We start from the raw sequence: 23983 nt of genomic DNA on the forward strand, positions 1-23983 counted from the left end.
ACACATTTACAGACACAAGCAGACATGCTTGTGTCTGTATATGTGTGGATGGATATGTGTGTGTGTGTGTGTGCGCGAGTGTATACCCGTCCTTTTTTCCCCCAAAGGTAAGTCTTTCCGCTCCCGGGATTGGAATGACTCCTTACCCTCTCCCTTAAAACCCACTTCCTTTCGTCTTTCCCTCTCCTTCCCTCTTTCCTGATGAGGCAACAGTTTGTTGCGAAAGCTTGAATTTTGTGTGTATGTATGTGTCTGTTTGTGTTTCTATCGACCTGCTAGCGCTTTCGTATGGTAAGTCACATCATCTTTATTTTTAAATATAGCTAAATACATAATAATAAATGTGTGACTTCTGCACCAAACATTTATTTTCACTAATTATGTTTATTTTCTGTAAAATACATCCACTGTTTATAAAATTTGAATTTCAGTTAAATCTTAATTTGCTTGTTTTCACACTTTGTTTTCAAAGGATTCTCTCTTCCAGTAAACAACATATTCATGCATGTAAAGACAGTGTTTTCTATGTGAGTGATAAAAACTGGAAGGCAGTTGTATAGGTGCATTTCCGTGTGTGTTACAATTCTGTCATAACAACTAGTTTCGTTGAGTATTGCTGTTGGTTTTCTATATTTTCTTGTTTCATTTATTTATTTGTTACTTTTAAAATGTTTAGGTGTTTGAATTTTGGTCTGCAACTCATTTGGCTTCTTACATTGAGCTAGAATGATGAAACTAACAAAATTAATGATTTCTGAGTTCTTTTATTTGGAGTTTTCTGAATAAAACAAATCAAGATTTAGCATTCTAAGGGTGTTTTAGCTGCATAGCTGGAATGCTGTGCTGGGGGAGGGTAAGAGGAGAGGTGAGATGAAGAGAAGGGGAAAAGATTATTATGTGTGTTGGTGGAATATAATGTGTGGGTACTGCTGGTGTGGGAGCAGGTAAGGGGGTGGAGGACAGGAACTAGCGAAGTTTGAGGCTAGGGGTTACAATAATGAAGGATATGACTTTCCACTATTCCTGTTCCTTTACCACCCAGCACCCTGCTCTTCGTTGTTGATGACACTTCCATCTACACTAACATCCACAATGCCCAGTGGCCTTACTGCTATAGAACAGTACCTTTCAATATGTGACTGGATCAAAACCGACAACCACAATTACTTCTCCTTTGAAGGCATCACCTACAAACAAATCTGTGATACAGCAATGGGCACTTGCATGGCACCATCCTATGCCAACTCATTCACAGGCATCTAGAGAAATCTTTCCTAATCACCCAGAATCCCAAACCCCTTACCTGATGGCAATCCGTGTGATCTAGTCTGAATGTGAGGACACCCTATTCACATTCCTCCAGAACTTCACCACCTTACTTGATGTTAACATCCATCTCAAGGATAACTATATTATTATCTCAGTCCACATCAAACTTACCAACCAGCAATACAAGGGGCGTTTGAAAAGTCCATGCAGAGTCCGAGAGATGGCACCACCACCATGTATCGACATCATGTTTAGTTAGTAGCAGCTTTTGAAAGAACGCACACCAAATTTCAGCCATATTGGTCTATTCCTTTGTGTTTGGCATTCATGTGAATTAAGGAAGTCAAGTGATTGTCAAAAAATGGATGAAAAAGAATTTCGTGTGGTGATTAAACATTACTTTATGAAAGGCAAAATGCCTCAGGAGACTAACGAGAAGCTTGATAAACATTACAGTGACCCTGCACCTTCAATTAGAACAGTTTATAAGTGGTTTCTAAATTTTCAGAGTGGCCATATGGGCACAAGTGATGCTGAACGTTCTGGACAACCTGTGGAGGTTACGACTCCATAAATCATTGATAAAATCCACGATATGGTGATGGATGACAGAAAAGTTAAGGTGCGTGAGATTGCTAGTGCTGTGGGCATCTCGAATGAATGGGTCATCAAGCAATTGCGGAACCCATCTTGCAGATAGCTTCCTCATGTACAAATGTTTATGCAACATATTATGTACCCATTCTGCAGACCAGTGGAATGTGTGCATGGGTGCCAGTCATGGGGTCTCCTGGATTTGTTTTGCCCTGAGTCACATACCACAGACCACCATGGCTCACCATGTTTTCCTCCCGAGGCTGTGCCTCGTCCTTCATCCGGTGACAGATAGAGCCTGCAGTCAGGCCCAAGCAACTCTCTCTCTCTCTCTCTCTCTCTCTCTCTCTCTCTCTCTCTCTCTGTGTGTGTGTGTGTGTGTGTGTGTGTGTGTGTGTGTGTGTGTGTGTGTGTGTATTTTCTGCTTCCAAAAAAGGAATTTTTTGTCTGAAAGCTGAAAATTTAACAGTCTTTACATTGTGTGTCTGCAGCTTAACATCTCCTCTACATGGTCGTAGCAATATATCCTTTTCATATTGTTTTTTATGTAACTGAATTAAAATTGTTTCACTTCTTTGAGCAACTTAATCCAGACTTTTCCGTTGTTTAAAATATTTTTATCAGGGGAAAATAGCATAGGTCTAGCATCTACATCTACATCCATACTCCACAATTCACCTGACGGTGTGTGGCCGAGGGTACTTTGAGTACCTCTATCTGTTCTCCCTTCTATTCCAGTCTCGTATTGTTCGTGGAAAGAAAGATTGTTGGAATGCCTCTGTGTGGGCTCTAATCTCTCTGATTTTATCCTCATGGTCTCTTCGCGAGATATACGTAGGAAGGAGGCATATACTGCTTGACTCCTCGGTGAAGATATGTTCTTGAAACTTCAACAAAAGCCCATACCGAGCTACTGAGCGTCTCTCCTGCAGAGTCTTCCACTGGAGTTTATCTATCATCTCCGCAACACTTTCGCGATTACTAAATGATCCTGTAATGAAGCGCGCTGCTCTCTGTTGGATCTTCTCTATCTCTTCTATCAACCCTATCTGGTATGGATCCCACACTGGTGAGCAATATTCAAGCAGTGGGCGAACAAGTGTATTGTAACCTACTTCCTTTTTTTTGTATTGCATTTCCTTAGGATTCTTCCAGTGAATCTCAGTCTGGCACCTGCTTTACTGATGAACAACTTTATATGATCATTCCATTTTAAATCACTCCTGATGCCTACTCCCAGATAATTTATGGAATTAACTGCTTCCAATTGCTGACCTGCTATACTGTAGCTAAATGATAAAGGATCTTTCTTTCTGTGTATTTGCAGCACATTACACTTGTCTACATTGAGATTCAATAGCCATTCCCTGCACCATGCGTCAATTTGTTGCAAATCCTCCTGCATTTCAGTACAATTTTCCATTGTTACAGCCTCTCGAAATACCACAGCATCATCCGCAAAAAGCCTCAGTGAACTTCCGATGTTATCCACAAGGTCATTTATGTATATTGTGAATAGCAACGGTCCTACGACACTCCCCTGCGGCACACCTGAAATCACTCTTACTTTGGAAGACTTTCTCCATTTATATTCTCAGGAAGGTCATTAATGTACAGTAAGAAGAGCAGTGGCCCTAGTGGCCCGTGTACACACTACATTGGGTTTACTCCAAGTCTTTAATCTGGTATTTTTTTCTTTCTGATACCTGTGTGTCAAGTAAGATTTTTACCAGCTTATGTGCAGTGCCTCTACCGTATAGAATTTTAGATTTTGCATAAGTCTCTTACGATTAATTAGAATCAAAAGCTTTTGATGGGTCACCAAACACCCCAGTTTTCAATTCTTCCCAGTGTTTCACCTCGTAGTGAACAAGTTCTTGTGCTGCCGAGATACTGGTTTTATGTTACTACAACCTGTATTGACTTCTGGATAGTATGTGAGCTGTAAAAAATCTTTATTAATCTTTTATATAATACACATTCGAAGATTTTTGACACCAGGGGTACAATAGCCACAGGACTGTAATTATCAGGCTCCCAGGGGTTCCCCTTTTCATATAGTGACAGTATTCTTGCAATTTTCATAATTCCCTGGTTTGTTAATGATATTGACCAGTGCAGGTGACAGTTTAGTTATTTTATTTGAAGTGCTATCTGAACATCTCCCTGATTTAGTGTTTTTCAAACTGTTTATGACTCTTTTTATATTTGTCTGGGAACTTGGAAATGGGTGAAAAGAATTATTTAATGGACATGTGTTCTCTGTTAAACCATTTATACCATTAGTTGGTGGAGTTATATGGTACTTGTTAGAATTATTCGTATGTTTCCGAAGTAATTATTAAAGGTATTTCCTGCTGTTTGTGTGTTACTGTATGGAACCAAAATAATAGGGCTGACATATGGACAAATATAATGAAAAACTCAGTTAAATTGCCAACTTTCAGAATCATCCTTCTGTATCAACTCCCACAGAGTCTCTCCAGCTGACACTGAATGAAGACCACCACTGTGAGAGAAACAGTGTAGAGGAGAATGTGTTAGTCTCAATACAGACATCTTCCTCCTGGACATCCGTACTGCAGTGAACTGTACTGTGAAATAAACACAAGTGACTGAGTAAAAGTGGATAAATATGCCATGCAGAAACTATGATACTGATGTGTGTAAGGTCATCAAGATACCACCAATTGGTTGTTGGTTTGGCAGAAGGTTGTAGGAGCTTTACAAGAAAGTAATCACATGGCTAAGAATATACTTAAATATGAAATTTGAAGTTTAGGTTGGCAGTTATGACCAATCGCAATGACAAAATTTCTTGTTCTAGGTAAATTTGCATTAACTGTAATAGGGAATGCATCATTTATTCAGCAGCATCAGGCTACAGTATGGTCATTAGCTTATGTACAGTTGGCTGTTTGCTTCTATTTAAGATCTGATTCAAAATATTGAAGAAGCTGGAAGAAATAACTGTAATTAGCTTTTTAATGTGTGTCTGAAATCTGCCAGACAGTTTAATCTATGTGTAAATCACCAATAGTTTTATTGCTGCTCTCTTGTCTCTCTGATAGAATAAATAAACAATAACCATAGCAGTTAACTATTTGGAGAACAACATCTGGTTTATAATTACAGAACGAAACATTCATTTTACAGTACCAAGCATTTTTAAAAATGAGAAGGAGGCAGTAGCGTATAGTACCTTTATGGCGTTCTCCACAACTTTTTGGATTTCTCATTTAATGTAGTATTACCTGTAAAACATGAAAAATACAGTCTGGCCCATGGTTTCAATATATGAAAGATAACACGAGAGTCTTCAACGATTATTATTTATTTATCATCATCAGGTTGCATGGGAAGTGAAACAAGAAAGTATGTGACAGCAAGAGCAAGGAAGAGGCACAGGCTGATATGTAGTAAATGACTTACTGTACAGGAAAATATGTTGTGCTACTTCTGTTGCAATAATAAATAGATAGTATGTATTTTATTCTTTTGTAACTCACTGTCAGAATCATTTGATTAGTTGTTATACAGATTCAATCCCCAAATTGTAATTTGTTGTTATTCATTTTACACGTCATTTTTTGTGTTTTAATAGTGTTATGATTCATTAGATAAAACTGCTGTTTTTTCTGTTTTAGTCACTTACATATTGTCATTGCACTACCTTTTTCTTTGTGCAGAGTGTCATTTCCAGAATGCGTGAAGTGGCTTTGCATTGAATTTGACCCACAGTGTGGTACAGCACAAGTGGAGGATTCGCTACAGTTGTTCATTCCTAGCATTGGCGGTGGTAGTGGTAGTGGTGGAGCTCACTTACCTGGCAGGGGCTGTATAACTTCACCCCTCTCCCCTTCCGGAGATGAACCTGACAATGAGACAACGCCAGTTCCATACTGGCCAATTCTCCACAGATTCAGCAGAGGCAGTGCAAATTGGCCACAGACAGCTATTGTGCTTCCAGGTAAATATGTCATGTATTATTCATTTAACTATGTTCTTGATCTGTTTAGGTCCCTGAAAGAAATTTGCAATAAAGAAGATTTAGTAAATGATATATACAACTACCAATGTTTTTTCCAACCTTTACAATATTTCTTGTATGCTAATAGTATAAGTGTGACCATTTTTCTTGCCTAAGTTGTCCTTTAACAACCTATGCTAACTTCATACATTTCACTAAATTAAGAGTGTAAAAGCACCGTGAGACTAATTGTCATAAAAACTGTATCTCCAATTATTAATTTAATATCAAAATCATCATCTTTACAGGAAATGAAGTTATATTTTCTTTGGAAACAGCATCTGATTATGTCAAAGATGAAAAAGCCTGTTACTATGGATTTCGTTGTCTAGTAATTGGTTATGAGTGGCATGTTATCCCAGGAGATGGTCTGAAACACCTTGAAACAGAACTTGCATTTCTAGGTGGGATGTGTGCAGCTTCACTTATGAAAAAAGATTTGCTTCTGCCTCCTACGTCTGGTGAGTTGTCTTTGTTTTGTTGTAAATTGCTTCCTGGTGTATTTTATCTGTAATACATGTTGGCGTGTCATTTCACTGCAGTTGAAGAAATGAATGAAGATTTGGAGTCAGTGGAAGAATTTGCTCAGCAAGTCTACAACAGCAATTCTGCTCTACTTGGCAAAGGCTTTGCCCTTGCTAGCCCACCTACAATTGCCCAAGCACTTGAAGGAATTCTTCCATTCAGGTAAGTTGTGATAATTAGTATTTCGTAAAAACAAAAATTGACAAAGGCCACCAGTGCCAATGAAGTGTAATTTATTGAATTTCAAAATGGAGAAGTGTTTCCTACAGCAACCATCTCTGCATAAGAGAAAACTGACAAATAGCTGTGGGAAAGCGAAAATCAGGTCTGAATGAACTGAAATATTAGATGAGTGTAATTACAAAACATAGTTATCTCTTGTGGGTGGATGGAAGTTGGCCCCCAGTCCAGTTGTCTTTTCAACCCAGGAGTAGTAAAGGTTGGCTTTGGTATACTACTTATGATATTAATGTCCCTGCATAGCAACTTCTCATAACACTTATGTGAAGGAATTTAGACTGTAGAAACTATCCTAGTCTAAAGCCATACACTGCTATGCTGCTCTGGCCCCATATCAAGATAGGGTCTCTCAAAAGTTTTAAATTGGTGCAGTTAAGATAACAAAATATTAGAAAGATCACTTAAGTGTATCACTGAAAACCAGATGCAACTGCTTACATTGAATGAGATCAACATATGACACAATGCTGTCTATGAAATTACTAGTGACAGCTGCTGTGTGCTTAGGATGGTATACTCAGTGAAATCATCATTCATTAAGGTGGAAAAATATTTTGATAATAACAGGGCAGGCCCAAATAAATTGCACAATTACAGCACACTTATGAAAATACTGTCCCTGCAGTTGTGATAACACACAGCTAGTTGGAATGTATTTGATGTTTATATTTATCATATGGCTAGCAAGACATCATGCAAGGAAACGTTTTTCGTGAACTATACCTATATAGATATTTAACACATTAAAAAGAAAGTCATGATTATAAGTTGATTAAATTTATGATATTTACAAAGCACAGAAGGTCATAGGCTTATGTCCAACTGCTGAACATACATGGATGCCTTATTTGCTAACAGGAACTCCTCCAAACCGCCAGGAAAAGATCCATTTGGGCACGAACATATAGTGTGCTGAACAAAAAGGCATTCTGCACTACAGTCGCAGCTGAGTGATGATGTTAATCCCCCTTTGTACATTGAGTCAGCGTACCTTACACTATTTGTCCTTGTCTGTTGACTGCAGACCAGATCTTGTGATGCTGTTCAAACCCCGGTGGCCTGGTTGAGATGCAGGGCATCTTTAGCTGTTCTGGAATAGCATCATTCAGCCATATTTCTGTCCATCAATCCACTGTTGTTGCCCTGTTGTCCACCAGAGATTTTGCACCTTGTTGCGGTGGGCGACAGTAGCGAATTCTGCTTTTACTTAGTACAGGAATGTTCTCATGTATAGAGAGGTAAGGGTCACCAGCCGTTTTTGTAGACTCCCGCTTGACAGCAACTTCACAGCACAAAAATGAAGGAGCTATGTGGGTGAGAATAGGTAGCCAGAAGTTTGGAGCAATTCTGATTGTTCCTGTGATGACACACACAGTCTGGTTGAGCTGCGTAATGACGAGTCTTGTTTATGGGCTGTTGATCCAGACTGTGGCACAGTATATTGCCACAGGGTACACCAGTCCAAGAGCAGGTGTTCTTGGTGTTGGAGCTGATGATTTCCTCGTTGTGGCACAAAATTCCTGCAAGATATTTCTTAACTCCACCCTAGCAACAATTTTCAGCAAGTGCCCTTTGAAGCTGAGTATCCTGTCAAGAGTGACCCATAGATAATGTTGACTTGTGGCACTTGGCTGTAACCTCTAGTTATGGAAATACTTGCCAAAAATTTGTAGGTCTTCAGGTAAGACAGATTCAGTAATTCCCAGGTCATTGCCTTGCGGTTCGCAGAAAGAGCCCAATTGTCAGCATACCCCCATTTCCTCGATGATGTCTTCCACATATCTACTATATATACGGGGAAAACAGAAGTGGGGGCTAGCAGTGATCCTTGTGGATGGCAATTAATAAGCTTCATTAGAGGACTCATCTTATTACCCATTAGAACTTCGAAGCTCCTGTTGCTTAACACAGCATTGATGAGGTTCCCTGTTTTATGAATATAACACATTGTCTCCACACAGTATCATAAGCTGCCATTAGAACTATAAATATAGTTGAAGTCTTTTATATGTCTTGGAATCCTGTTTCAATAAAAGTTGTCAATGAGAGCTTCTGGTTGGTGCAGATGTGGTATGGGCAAAATCCTGCCCATTCAGCAGATAGGTTTTGGAAAAATTTTGCGGTCAATTTTGTTGTACAATATTCTTTCCAAAAGTTTGTATACTGTACTAAACAAAGCAATGGGTCAGTAACTTTTGCAGTTTGTTATTTGGTTTTAAGATGGCTATAATTTTGGGGTATGTTGCAGTTTGGAGGATATCAGTAGATAACAATGCCAACCAGTTTTTTACATGCTTTCCAATGTGGGTCAGGAATTCTGAATGGATGTTGTCAAAACCAGGTGTCTTCCCCGCTTTCATTTCTTTGAGAATTGTCGTTATTTCCTCACTGCTGAATGTTCTGGAGCTGTCTGACTCAGGATTACAGGCTAATTTTAGAGCCTTGAATTTCTTTTTAACCTTAATTATATGTGATCCAATTTTAGGGGTTCTATAGCCTTCATGCAGTCTGGCAGGTTGGCACCTCCAAGTTTTCTCAGCAGTCACCAGTCTTTTCTGCTTGAGGCGCAGATGTCTAAGGCATCAACTGTTTCACTCCACTGCAATGATGAGCTGTGTCAATACTGTGCAGAAGTTCAGCATCTAGTTCACAGCCAATGCTTTCACCAAACTGTTAGTACATATTTCTGAATGTATGTAGCAAATCAAATCCAGGTATTTTTATCTCTTAAAGCTGCTTTTCAGTTTGTTCATGAGTTTTCTGGTTCGCTAATCAATTTTGTTCTCATCTAATATCTTCATAGAATTTGGCATTACTAATCCCTCCAGTGCTCAGTTGACTATTGCCTTCACTGTTCAGTTCAGACTGCCTGCAGGCATTGATTTTGACTTATGCCTTGATGTGGGAATGGAAATTTTGTCATTTTTGAGGACACATTTGGTTGCACACAGTCATAAGCATTTGTGGCTTCCAAAAACTGTAAAATAACACTTTAAAAATGGAACAAATAAAAGTAACAGCAGGGCATATTGTTGATAGGCATGAGGAGTTCTTTCAGTCAACAATCATTTTATGAGATAAAATATAATTGCATAACAAAATATGGTGGGCTCAAATTCACTATTCAAGTAGATGGGGTCAAATTTGTCCTAAAAACTTAAAGGCAGTATTTAATATAGTAACAAGCTCCTGCATGGAGCACAACCACAACCACTCATCCTATGGTAGATATGTTGAGCAGCGGGTATTTTCTTCAAAACAAATGTGCACATGCTTATTTTGATCTCCGTATGATTGATCGTATAACAGTCACTTATCTTACTCAAGTGTTAACGCTTTCATGGCCACTTGTTGACAAACTGCGTGTTGACATCTGCGTTGGCTTCTCCACCCAGTGTTTGAGATTTTTCTGATGTTTCACTAGCAAGAGTTGCTGGCATCTTCAAAGCTTGCTGGTGGTGGAGTGGAGTTAAGTTCATGGCCACAGATTATATGTACATGGCACACCAAAGTTCAATGTCTTTTCCATGATCATTTCCACTGCAGTTCTCTCCTTGCTACCTGCAACGGTCATCCACTGCAGCTTTGAAATCCAGTATCTGTTCACTTTAAGGTTTTCTTCTTTTTTGGTGAAAGATTCTCTGAACAAGTGGGTGTTATAGCTCTTCCTACAGCAAGAACTTCAGTGTCTGTGAATTTTAGTATGTAGCTGGTCACACACAGCGCATGCTCTGCCATGGCCATTTTCCACCTGCCCCAACCTACAATTCCCCTTATGTTCAGTGATCCTGGTGTTGGTTGAGTGTCCAGTCATTCTGACATAGATTTTTCTGCAGTATATACATGACACTGCAAGTGGGTCCCTTTTCTCCTTTGTCAATCTGAGACACACTTTGACCTTATTTATCAGTTTATAAATAGTCTTTGTGCCATGTTTGAACAATATAGGGCCAATTCTGTCTGTCACTCTGGGAATTTATTACAGAAAGATCATACCCAACATTTCTTTTTCTGATGTGTCACTTCGCTGATTTGTGACACTTTTTATATAACTGATGGAGTACCCATTGCACCTCAGAAAATTTTCAGGTGTTGCATCTCGCATATGAGGTACTGCAGCTCACATATTTGTCTTGCTCACATTGCGAGCATATTAATCATGCCTCTTTTCTGGCTTGGGTGGTGATTTGATAGTTTATACAGGTATCGGTCCATGTGCATCAGTTTTTATACACACTTTGTCCCAGGTTTTCACCATCCCTCTTACCAGCACACCAAGAAATTATAGCTGTTTGTTCTTTTCTACCTCCATCATAAGTTTTATGTTGAGACGGAGGCTGTTCACATGTCTTAGGAAGTCACTGAGCTGTTCCTCACAATGGCCCCATGCAACGACAGCACCATCAGTATATCTGTACCACACCTTCAGTTTACAAGTTGCCAAGTCCAGTGACTGTGCTTTGAAATGTCCCATGAAGATGTTGGCCACTGCTGGACTAAGTGGACTAGCCATGCTGATGCCTTCCAGCTATTCATAGAAGTTGCCATTCCTGACATGAAGTAGCTCGTGGTGAGACATGCATGAAATAGCTTGGTGATGCCTTGCAGGAAAATTGTATCAGTGTACTCCAGAGAGTCACTGAATGGCACTTCAAATGGTAAACAAAGAAGGAACATCCACAACACAGAAGTCATACCACCTCAGCTGCATGGATTACTGAAGATGTTCCATTAAGATTGATTTTTAGTGCTCACGGCTCACTGACATATAACTGGCAAAACACTTGGCTTTTCTGCCCCAGTCACATGTGGGAAAGACTGTCACATTCATAAAGGACTCAGGACATTTCATTGAGAAGCTGCAGAAACTAAAACTTGGACCACACAACACCTTCGTCAGCTTAGATATTGTTCTTTGTTTGCTGAAGTGCCGCTCAACGACACTATGGAGTAGTATCAGTTCCATTTTCCTGCAAGACATCACAACTGAAGGTGTCAGATACATCAATGATACCTTCATTATGGCAAGGAAGAGCTCAGCAACTTCCTGAGACACATGAACAGTCTCCATGTCAACGTAAAATTTATCGTGGATGTGGAAAAGGAACAACAGCTACCATTTCTAGATGTGCTGGTCATGAGGGGTGGTCAAAACCTAGGACACAATGCGTTTCAAAAACTGACAGACGTGGACTCTACCTGCACAAACTGTCAAATCACCACTTGAGCCAGAAAAGTGGCATGGTTAATATGCTCATAATGCAAGCGAGATTGATATGTGAGCCACAGCACCGCAGATGTGAGATGAACATCCAGAAATCACTCTGAGGATCAGTGGGTACTCTACCAGTTATGTAAGAAGTGTCTCCGAATCCCACACACTGCAAAGTGACACATCGGAAAGAGAAATGTTGGGTAGGTCTTTTCTGCTATACATTCCCAGAGTGACAGAGATAATCAGCCTTATAGTCCACAAATATGGCATGAAGACTATACACTGAAGCGCCACAGAAACGGGTGTAGGCATGCATGTTCAAATACAGAGATATGTAAATGGGCAGAATATGGTGCTGCAGTTGGCAATGCCTGTATAAGAAAACAAGTGTCTGGCACAGTTGTTTGGTTGGTTACCGCTGCTACGATGGCAGGTTGTCAAGATTTAAGTGAGTTTGAACTTGGTGTTACAGTCGGCATCTCCAAGGTGCGATGAAGTGGGGATTTTCCCGTATGACCATTTCACTAGGATATCGTGAATATCAGAAACCTGGTAAAACATCAAATCTCTGACAGCACTGTGGCTGGAAAAAGATTCTGCATGAATGGGACCAACGACAGCCGAAGAGAATCGTTCAATTTGACAGAAGTGCAGCAACCCTTCCGCAAATTGCTGCAGATTTCAATTCTGGGCTATTAACAAGTGTCAGTGTGCGAACCATTCAACGAAACATTTATATGGGCTTTCGGAGCCGAATTCCCACTCATGTACCCTTGATGACTGCACGACACAAAAGTTTCCACCTCGCCTGGGCTCGTCCACACCGACATTGGACTGTTGATGACTGAAAACATGTTGTCTGGTCAGATGAGTCTCGTTTCAGATTGTATCGAGCTGATGGACATGAACGGGGATGGAGACAATTGCATGAATCTATGTATCCTGCATGTCAGCAGGAGACTGTTCAAGCTGGTGGAGGATCTGTAATGGTGTGGGGCATGTGCAGTTGGAGTGATATGGGACCCCTGATATGTCTAGATACAACTCTGGCAGGTGACATGTGCATAAGCATCCTATCTGAGCACAAGCATCCATTCATGTCCTTTTTGAATTATGATGGACTTGAGCAAACCGAGGAGGACAATGCAACACCCCACATATATAGAATTGCCACAGAGTGGCCCCAGGAACACTCTTCTGAGTTTAAACACTTCTGCTGGCCAACAAACTCCCCAGACATGAACATTATCGAGCATATCTCCATGCCGTTCAGAGGAGATCTCCATCTCCTCACACTCTTACGGATTTATGGACAGCCCTGTAGGATTCATGGTGTCAGTTCCCTCCAGTATTACCTGTACTACAGACATAAGTCATGCCATGTTGTGATGCGGCACTTCTGCATGTTCGTGGGGGCTCTACACAATATTTGGCAAGTGTACCATTTTCTTTGGCTCTTCAGTGTATAAACTGACAAATAAGATCAAAGTGTGTTTCAGATTGGCATAGGAGAAAGGGGACAAACTTGCAATGTTGGGAATATACCACATACCATGTACTAGAGGAAAAGTCTGTTGGCCAATCAACCAACATCGGGATCATTTAACGTAAGTGGCATTGCAGGTTGGGGTTGGTGGAGAAATCAATGATGGCACAGCACACAAGTTCTTGCTGCAGAGAAGACCTATCATACCCACTTCTTGAGATAAGCTATATAAATCATAAACATGATAATATCTTCAACAAGGAAAAAGAAAGCCTCAAAGTGAACGGCTCCTGGACTCCCATTTTGCAGCGGATGACTGTTGCAAGTAGCAGGGCAGAATAACACCGGAAATGGCCACAGAAAAGCTCTTGATGTTGATATGGCAGGTACATGTAATCTGTGGCCACGAGCCTGACTCCACTCCACTGCCAGCAATGGAGGGTGAAGCTTCGAGGATGCCAGATACTCATGCTGGCAAAATGTCAGAAAAAACATCAAAGAAATGTCGGCAGAAGAATCTGAGACAATCTTTTATCTGATGATTAGTTTGAAACTGGTGTTCTTTGAATAGGGTGTCTATGTTTCCCACCATTTTGAGAACCAGAGGCATAGCCATTTATGTGGAATTTGAACTACAGTGTGTGTTAGCATCTTCTATCTATACCAGGTGTAGAAGTATGAAACTGGAATTTGGTTGCAGTAAAAATAGTCAGCGACAGCAAGCCATTGTCCCAGTGATGCAAATAGATGATAATTGGAAGGAGTCAAGTCTAGAAAATAAGCTGCATGCCCCAGTATTTCCCAACTAAACAACTTGATCATTTCCCTGGCCCGTTTTGCAGCGTGTGATGGGATGTTATGATGGAACAATAAGACTTTGTATTGGCTTTTTCCTTATTCAGGTTGTTTTTACGTAATGCTCAATTTAAATTGATCATTTGCTGTTGGTAGTGATCAGTGTTAACAGTTTTAGCAGGTTGTAGTAGATGACACCCTTCGGATCCCACCAAAGCGATTCAGTCTTGCAGTGGACGTCTATGGATTGCATGGATTCACCCATGATTTACAATGCTAGTGATTCTCAAAATATAACGACTTTCTTTTGAATTGCTTGCTGTCTTTCAGTCAGATCATGTGGAACCCATTTTCCCACTTTCTGCACCTTTCCCATAGCTTTCAACCAAAGAGAAATGGATTTCTGCATCACATTCAATTGTTCAATGAGTTCCTGTTGAGTTTTAGTATCATCTTCATCCAATAAGACCTGCAATTCATCTTATTCAAACTTTTTTGATGGTTTCCGGCGCTCATCATTTCTCCATCAAAATAACCACTTTTGAATTTTTTTAACCACTCAAAACACTGTTTTCCCAAGAGCATGTTTGCCAAAATCTTTGACAAGCATTCAATGCTATTCTGCAGCAGTTTTCTTCAAATGATAAAACTAAACATGTTTGAAATAGATACCGATGTATGGAACTTGGATTACTGTGTGTTGACATTCGTCATCAGCCATTACAGGAAGCAGATGGGGCTGCAGACACAGTCTCATGGGCCCTACACTGATGGCTAGCACCATCTGCAGGGATATTCCAGTTTCATGCATCTGCACCTGGTATGTATAGAAATTGGAGTTGCCCACCAGTTTTTGTCTGTATGGTTGGACTAGTCTCATGAACTACTGCACAGATTTTTTATACAGTTTCCGCTAATAGATAGACAGATTCACAAGGGAGGCTTGTGTACATAATTTATAAATTTTTCCATGCACATTGACTGAACTATGATGAATGAAATGCTGAGGCTGATGCTGATGCTGCTGCCGTGAAAACAGTGCCATTACCATTTAGCGGTGAATGGAAAAACTCCTTGGAATCATTTAGAAATGTGGGAGAAGGTCATACAGATTACCTCTTACCGGAGTGAGGTGGTCGTAGCTCTTGCTGAACTGGCCCTGCATTTGGATGGACCAGGTGGTGTGGTAGTTTTCAACTAAATGTCACTCCAATTCAGTATGAAACAGATAACATTCGTGCCTATCGAGGACTTTCCTGGTATGCACTGCTTAAATCATTGAAGTTATATGAAACTAATGATATTTGGGGACCTAAGATTATTCTCTGAATTTTGATCATAACTCTACACAGTGCTCCATTGACAAAATTACCATTATGTCATACAAGTAGTCTGGCAGTAGATAATTAGTGCTACCTGTGTGAAGTTATGGTGGGCTCGTAATTCTTCATACACTCCTGGAAATTGAAATAAGAACACCGTGAATTCATTGTCCCAGGAAGGGGAAACTTTATTGACACATTCCTGGGGTCAGATACATCACATGATCACACTGACAGAACCACAGCACATAGACACAGGCAACAGAGCATGCACAATGTCGGCACTAGTACAGTGTATATCCACCTTTCGCAGCAATGCAAGCTGCTATTCTCCCATGGAGACGATCGTAGAGATGCTGGATGTAGTCCTGTGGAACGGCTTGCCATGCCATTTCCACCTGGCGCCTCAGTTGGACCAGCGTTCGTGCTGGACGTGCAGACCGCGTGAGACGACGCTTCATCCAGTCCCAAACATGCTCAATGGGGGACAGATCCGGAGATCTTGCTGGCCAGGGTAGTTGACTTACACCTTCTAGAGCACGTTGGGTGGCACGGGATACATGCGGACGTGCATTGTCCTGTTGGAACAGCAAGTTCCCTTGCCGGTCTAGGAATGGTAGAACGATGGGTTCGATGACGGTTTGGATGTACCGTGCACTATTCAGTGTCCCCTCGACGATCACCAGTGGTGTACGGCCAGTGTAGGAGATCGCTCCCCACACCATGATGCCGGGTGTTGGCCCTGTGTGCCTCGGTCGTATGCAGTCCTGATTGTCGCGCTCACCTGCACGGCGCCAAACACGCGTACGACCATCATTGGCACCAAGGCAGAAGCGACTCTCATCACTGAAGACGACACGTCTCCATTCGTCCCTCCATTCACGCCTGTCGCGACACCACTGGAGGCGGGCTGCACGATGTTGCGGCGTGAGCGGAAGACGGCCTAACGGTGTGCGGGACCGTAGCCCAGCTTCATGGAGACGGTTGCGAATGGTCATCGCCGATACCCCAGGAGCAACAGTGTCCCTAATTTGCTGGGAAGTGGCGGTGCGGTCCCCTACGGCACTGCGTAGGATCCTACGGTCTTGGCGTGCATCCATGCGTCGCTGCGGTCCGGTCCCAGGTCGACGGGCACGTGCACCTTCCGCCGACCACTGGCGACAACATCGATGTACTGTGGAGACCTCACGCCCCACGTGTTGAGCAATTCGGCGGTACGTCCACCCGGCCTCCCGCATGCCCACTATACGCCCTCGCTCAAAGTCCGGCAACTGCACATACGGTTCACGTCCACGCTGTCGCGGCATGCTACCAGTGTTAAAGACTGCGATGGAGCTCCGTATGCCACGGCAAACTGGCTGACACTGACGGCGGCGGTGCACAAATGCTGCGCAGCTAGCGCCAATCGACGGTCAACACCGCGGTTCCTGGTGTGTCCGCTGTGCCGTGCGTGTGATCATTGCTTGTACAGCCCTCTCGCAGTGTCCGGAGCAAGTATGGTGGGTCTGACACACCGGTGTCAATGTGTTCTTTTTTCCATTTCCAGGAGTGTATATCAAAATCAGTAAAGTAAGAAGTCACTGTCCTACAAGAATTCCAGCCTAATGATGGGTCATAAAGTGAAGCTCAAGCCTTTGGCTGACTAACCTGATGCACAAGAAATTTAAGTAGTCAGTTATAGTAGTAAGGGCCATGTCTAAATACATTGTAATCCTATACTGAAAGAAAAAAAATATAGTGTTTTGTTTAAATAAGCCAAACTAATTCTCCATACAACACTAGAAATTCTATGGTAACACCAAATGCTTCAGTCTTCATAGGGAAGGGAAGAGAATGAAAGAAAGAAAAAGTTTTATATCACTGCACATATGAAGTAGGGTAACATCAAGAAATTTATGTAATAAAGGTACAGGAAGAATATCAACTGAAATACCTTATGTCGTAGAGTAGCTTTAATTATGCCAAAACAATGTTACGATTTGCTATTTAAGGCAAATAGCTATAACAAACACATTTTATAAATAAGTTGATCGCTGTACACCAAACTCTAATATTCATATGAAGAAACTTTATTAAGTCAGATATACAGTTGATTTTCAACTGTTTACAAAACTAAAATACAATTTACATTCATATTCAATATGTTTAGAGAAAAATGACTAGTTCTTGTAAAAAATAAAACAGTTTGTATCTTGCTCCATGTGAATACTGCTTAGTATCAACATATTTTTTGTATTTCATTTACATAAGGAAAAATCACAATTGGTACAATGTTAAATATTGGCAGTACCTCCTGCCATGTGCATGTATCTACTCCTTGTATTATGTATGGATGTAGACAGTTTTATTTCCTCCACATCACTTCATACAGTTTATCACATTTGTGTACATAGTGATTTAATATCACAGTTTTGTATCAATTAATGCGTCCTACGTGATGTTTTTAAAGCATAATACATTTCATTACACAGCAAAGTAGTACTGTGACTAGCATTCTGTGGTTAGCACAGCATGGTACTTGTTGCACTATGCATGCTAGGCTTATACGAATCACTTAAGATCGACAGTCTTCATGAAGAAAGTCTTCACTTCCCATCATTAGATGGAGTGAGATAATTATCTGTTATTGGTTCTGCTCTTTCAACAATAACGTGTAATTCAGTTTCCCTGTATGTTCGTCCATCAGGAACAACCAGTTTCAGTCTATTTTCTGGTGTTCCAGACTTATCTTTGGCAGTTTTGTTTTCATCACCACCTTTTGAATTGTTAGAGGTTGGCACACTAACCCAGTGCTTCCGATTTTTAATTTGTTTCCGCCTCATTAAAATTATGCAGATACCAATTACCAGTAGCAGAACACAAATAGGAATGATGATGAGAAGGAACAAATTCAATCCAGACGGTATAGCACTGCACTGCAACATCTGGAAGTCTCTAAAAAGTATAGCTCTCTTCTGCGGTTCTTGCTTTATACACCACAATATTTCTTCTGTTGACAGTGATGCAGATCCCTTCAACTGGATATACTGAACATCCTTCTGTATATAAGAACTCCATTCTTCTAGTGAAGAACATGAACATGGCTGATTCACCACTATCTTTCTTAGAACTATGTCAAGACCAGTTTTGTTAAAACGTAGTGAACCCTTCTGAAAGACTCCAACTGTGTTGTTTTCAAATGTAACCCTTCTTAAATTATGAAGTCTTAGACTATATCCATCTACAGCCAACCCAGCAAAAGCACCTGAATCTAACACAGAGAAGTAGTTGTTCCTCATTTCTACAGGCCCTCTCACAACCACTCTAAATGCTTCGCCATGAGTCCGATTTATGTTGCAGGCACGAAGTGTGAAGACTTGTGGTCCTTCAATTTCAAATGCCTGGCTCCGCACTTCCTCCATTGTCAGTCCATCTATGTGCATTTCGCGCATCACAGTTACATCAGACAAAGTACGACTGTGTACTTCACCATTGATACTCCCTCCAGCTATGATAAATGTGTCCACAGAAAACCTCTTGAATGCTTGTCCCTCAATTTTGTCAATTGTACAGTTTATGATCTCCAGTCGGTCCATTTCTCCCAGACTAGCAAAAGAGAATGGTGCTATGTATTCGATGTGCAATGCGTGCAAAAGGATGTCTTCAATCCGATCTCTGAAAAATAGCAAAAACCATATTTATAATTATGAACACCAGTTATTTAACATTGCAAAAGCTTTATAGCAAAGAGTGCCTTATTAGAAAAAATATTTTTAATGAACTCTCTGAAAGATTACTGTGATACTTAAAACACGAAAAAGATTAAGAACAGTCTTTCCTTCCTTTGAACTGAGTCACCTAGCAAATTATAGAGGGATTTGCTATTTATATTGAATCTGAATAATAGTGAAACTGAAGATTTTCATGTGCAGAAGGTATTTTTAGAGGTGAACAACACAGCAACAATTATTCTTGATGATCATATCATTTTGTTTCTGTAATCATTTTCCAGGTCTGTAACAATGTAAACAATTTTATGCTACCAAGAATACATAAGCTGCATAATTCTGCTTCAGATGCTCAGTAGTACTGAGTGTCCAAAACAGTGTTACGCTAGTGATAAAATAATAAGCACGCTACTGTAATTCAGACAAGGTATTCATAATGTACTGAAAAATTCTTCCATTCATCTCATCATCAAAAAGAATATATGGAATGAGTCCAAGTACACATTTACAAAAGAGAAGCAAATCATAACTTACTCTGTACACTGCATTATTTTTTCATTAGATGTTGCTGCAAAGCAATATAGTACATCTTTATTTAAATTAATTATCATGTAGGATATTTCTGTTTTTGCAGAATTAGTTACTTGTTTCTGCAAACCCACACAGTATTCTTAAACTGCTCACATGAATCCACTAAGTCTAAGTAGCTTCTGCAGGGAAAATTACAGTTCTGATTAACTGTTTTTCTTCCCTGATGGCACTAAAAATTGAATGATGCCGTAATAGCTCGATGAGCTGACTATAGTGATACCATTAGAGAGGATTTGTTCTTGGTGGTGACATTACTGTACCTCTAATGCCTGCAGAAAAGATTGTGCCTACTTCTGCCTGGTACAGAGGCAGCTAAAGTTTCATTGATGTAATAAATAATTCAGGAGTAAAAGTAATGACTCACCAAATAGCAGAGATGTTAAGTCATCGACAGGGACATAAAGTTAACTGAAAATTTCAGTAGCTGTCAGGTGGAAGGGGTGTGAGAAGAAAGATGGTATGTAATGGGAGAGAGGATTTAGGAACAGTGGCTCTGGGGGAAGCAGCAAGTGCACAGGATAGGAATGTGACACTTTGGCACCTCCAGGTATGTGCAATAGACAAATACTGTGAGACAAAGACAGACTGAGCATGGCAAGGAAAATCCGTCTCTGTAGTAGGGTTGGGGAACTAGTGCATGTATCATTAAGGGAAGTGATGAGAAAGAGGAAAAGGCATGAGAAATACGTGTTAGCATGTACAAGGCAGAAGGCCATAATGTGCCTGCCAGAGGCAATACATGAAAATGAGCTGCTAGTTTACAGTTTTCCCTTTCATTATAAATGCCCCCATGTGCTTTACTGGACACATGACATGTCCATTTGGTAGCAGATTTTCCAACTACCCTGCTGTTGACAGTCATCATAGTTGTATCAGTGCATTTTTTAATGATCTAACAGTAGTTTTGGAAATAATATATGACATAACACTAAATCCGGAGACGTAGGCTGCCTTGAGGGCAGAACTAAGCCAGCTTAGCAGCATGCCCAACCTGACAAAGATGCAAGGGTCTGTGTTGTGTACTTGATAGGTAAAATGTCTGTATTTTTATATATTTGCAGGAGTAATCATAATTACATCTAAAAATCACATGCTTCAGCTTTCAGTATTAGACAAGTGCCCATGATGTATAGTGGCATTACTCAGCAATTGTCTTTGAAGCTGATGAAATGGTACAGTATGTCACATCTGATATTCTAATTGTAATTGAAGCATTGCTGAATATGTATTAGTGTCCACAATTTTTCTTCCCAAGGGCTGTGTTTATTATGACACACAATAATCAGCCATGATTCTCTGGTATAGGCCCAGAGTTTACAGTGACTAAATTTACATGAACTGCACTTAATAACTAATTACATCATAATTTCTGAAAAGTTCCCCGACATATACACGTGACCGAAGTTACTACTTGGTGTGCTATATTTTTAAAGATTCTCCTCCCATCCTGTCCGCAGTGGCCATTTCTGCTGCTCTTCTTTGTTTAGGCTCAGTCTCTACTGTTAATTCTGCAAAACAATTATGCAATATTTCAGAAAGTTCATGGTTCTGTTTTATAAATGATCTAGGAAACAAGGGTATTGGGGAAGTTACCTACGACCTTTCCTAGTCTTATCCTCACATTCAACTCTCCACTGAGTCAGGATTTGAAATGACTATAAAAGCATACTTAGAAAACTACCCAGACCAAGTGGAAATGTATTAGACTTCGTGGCATGGGATGGAGATCAGTATTGCTTCTTTTTTTTATCCAAGGTAAAAAGGGTCGCAAAAATAAGCAGCAAAGTCTTAAACAAATGGAGACTAGTTGACCTCATTTATTGTACAGTATCTAGAATCATTTAATTTGGACAATGAACATGTAAAGCATTACACTCAAACAATCTGTCAACACTGTTCCAGGAAAATAGGTAACTAGCAGCATGATTAAAGATGGTAAGACCTTCTTCCCCACACCCAAAGAAAAGTTGTTTCCCTTGGTATACAAACAATATCAGACAGCTTTCTTAAAAGCTACTAGCTATTGGAAAACAACTGCAGTAGCTAATATTTTATCACATGTCATCTCCCAAAACCTAAGCAACTTTTATTGTATGTTAAGATTCCCTGTGGTCTAGTCCTGAAATATTGTTTTACAATTTTAGGGCTAAAACACAACCACTCTCTCCAGATGTTCCTTCCTTATTAGCCACTCATTGTGATTATGTCCAGCACAAGTTGGCTAGGCCCTCTGGATCTCAACTCTAACCTTCAAAGATAGTAACTGCCAAAAACTTTCAACACTATTCCACACTAGGATATGTCAGGATGTGCTGACTACGTTCTGTCAGGAAAAACAAAAAGTCTGCCCTAAGAGGATCAAACCTGTATCTGAGATCAGATCTTATACTACTTGAACAACACCCATTCCAACAAAGGCTTTATGCATTCAAACCTTTTCGATACAACCTGTGAAATAATTCTATGGTTTCCATTATAAATATTGGTTAAAATGCTAAAAATTAAATAAAAACAGTCTCAATTGCATTTTCAGTTTTATTTGTTAGCATCCGGATTTGGCCCTTTCCTCAGACCATCTTCAGGCTTTTCCCCCCACTACCAGTAGCCATAATGGCATGGAAAAGCCATGATCTGAAGAAAGGGCCAAAACTGGGTGCTGACAAATAAAGAACATGAAAATGTGATCGAGACTGTTTTTTAGCATTTTGTACTGATTGCTGTGCTCCAATTACAGAACGCTTTCTAAAATTGTAAATTTCTATTTCGAGAGAGAGGAGAGAGGCCTTTATGAGGGGCAGTCATAAGGTTTTAATTATCACCTTGAAAAAATAGTTACATCATTTTTATTATTTGGAGCTATGTTTTCAAATCCTGGTAGATGTACTATGGTACTGTGGCTCACGTGGCACATCACTTCAGTGACAAATTGATGCAGCCAATTGATAAGATTGATTATTCTGCAATAATTCATATTCTTCATTCGGAAGTGTATGATAACAATACATCAGTATAGTGTTTAGGTGGTATGGGTGCCCGCAGTGTCGTCAAACAAATCAATGATGATGAATGAAGTGGCAGACTATCTCTCTATGAAGAACCAGAAATCACAAGTGAACACTGAAGTATCACAGTAGAGGCAATAGTGGTAAAACAAAAAGTAAGTTTTCAACAACCAGCACCACATTTTTAAGACGACAAATCACTGCCTCTGGGTTCTACAACTGGCGACACCCATTAGAAAACTGAAGCAGAGGAAATGTTGCAGCTGCATCAAGCCAACATAGATGACTCCTGTAATTGCCTAATCACCATGGACAAGTACTGGGTGTATCAATGTTGTCCTGAGGGAAAGAAGCAGAGGAAGTAGTGGAAACACGTGGATTCACTAACCCTGAGATAGGTGACAGAGCAGAGTGATGCTGAGAGACTATGCAAATCATCCCAGGAGTGTACTATCAAAATTTCTTGAGGACATTATGGGAAGGTGGTAAAAACCGAAACATCGTGGGGAAGCTGTCCAAGAGGGTGTTCTCGCTTCATGAAAATGCCTCACCTCATTCTGTACTAGACAGTCACACATGCTGCTTCTTCGGGCTGTCAAATTTACATTTTTAAAATTATTTAATGTAAGAAGATTAGTACTAGCATCAGATCAAAAGGCCCAAGAAAATTTTATTTTCTTTATTCTGAAACCTTCTACTGCAGTGTGTTTTCTTTCTTGTCTACATGCTTGGAATAGTGTTATTGTATGAATCCATCTTTTATCGTGTGTGATACGACAAGAGTGAGTGTTTTTCCACTGCAAGATATAGTCTATAGGAAGTCAAATAAATACGTATTCATTTGTATGTAAGTGAATGGGTTTATTCATGAGTATTTTTTTTGTAAAAAATTTTTTCCTTCACCTAGTTGGCCGGCCGTGGTGGCCTTAAGGTTCTAGGCACTTCAGTCCGGAACCGTGTGACTGCTACGATCACAGGTTCGAATCCTGCCTCGGGCATGGATGTGTGTGATGTGCTTAGGTTAGTTCGGTTTAAGTAGTTCTAAGTTCTAGGGGACTGATGACCTAAGATGTTAAGTCCCATAGTGCTCAGAGCCATTTGAACCATTTTTCTCCTAGTTGTAGGTAAGGCAACAAGTAGTTTATTTTCTCTTGATGACAAATGCCTAAAACTTCTTGTGGATTTACTTTGTGATGACTATGATGAT

The 23983-nt window shown here is 40.3% G+C and overlaps 2 protein-coding genes across 2 annotated transcripts in view; one reads left to right on the forward strand and one right to left on the reverse strand.

Annotated features, from left to right (window-relative positions):
* LOC124613548 (E3 ubiquitin-protein ligase MYCBP2-like) overlaps positions 1 to 23983 on the forward strand; it is a 798425-nt gene that overhangs the window by 249679 nt on the left and 524763 nt on the right. Inside the window, exons 33-35 of the mRNA XM_047142259.1 lie at positions 5553 to 5833; positions 6142 to 6354; positions 6436 to 6580. Coding sequence (XP_046998215.1) covers positions 5553 to 5833; positions 6142 to 6354; positions 6436 to 6580 — 639 coding nt within the window. The remainder of the gene's footprint in view (positions 1 to 5552; positions 5834 to 6141; positions 6355 to 6435; positions 6581 to 23983) is intronic.
* LOC124612926 overlaps positions 17416 to 23983 on the reverse strand; it is a 63897-nt gene continuing 57329 nt past the window's right edge. Inside the window, exon 3 of the mRNA XM_047141423.1 lies at positions 17416 to 19130. Within this exon, the coding sequence (XP_046997379.1) occupies positions 18062 to 19130 (1069 nt within the window). The 3' untranslated portion in view covers positions 17416 to 18061. The remainder of the gene's footprint in view (positions 19131 to 23983) is intronic.

The sequence above is a fragment of the Schistocerca americana genome, chromosome 4 (assembly GCF_021461395.2).
Source record: "Schistocerca americana isolate TAMUIC-IGC-003095 chromosome 4, iqSchAmer2.1, whole genome shotgun sequence".
NCBI lineage: Eukaryota > Metazoa > Arthropoda > Insecta > Orthoptera > Acrididae > Schistocerca > Schistocerca americana.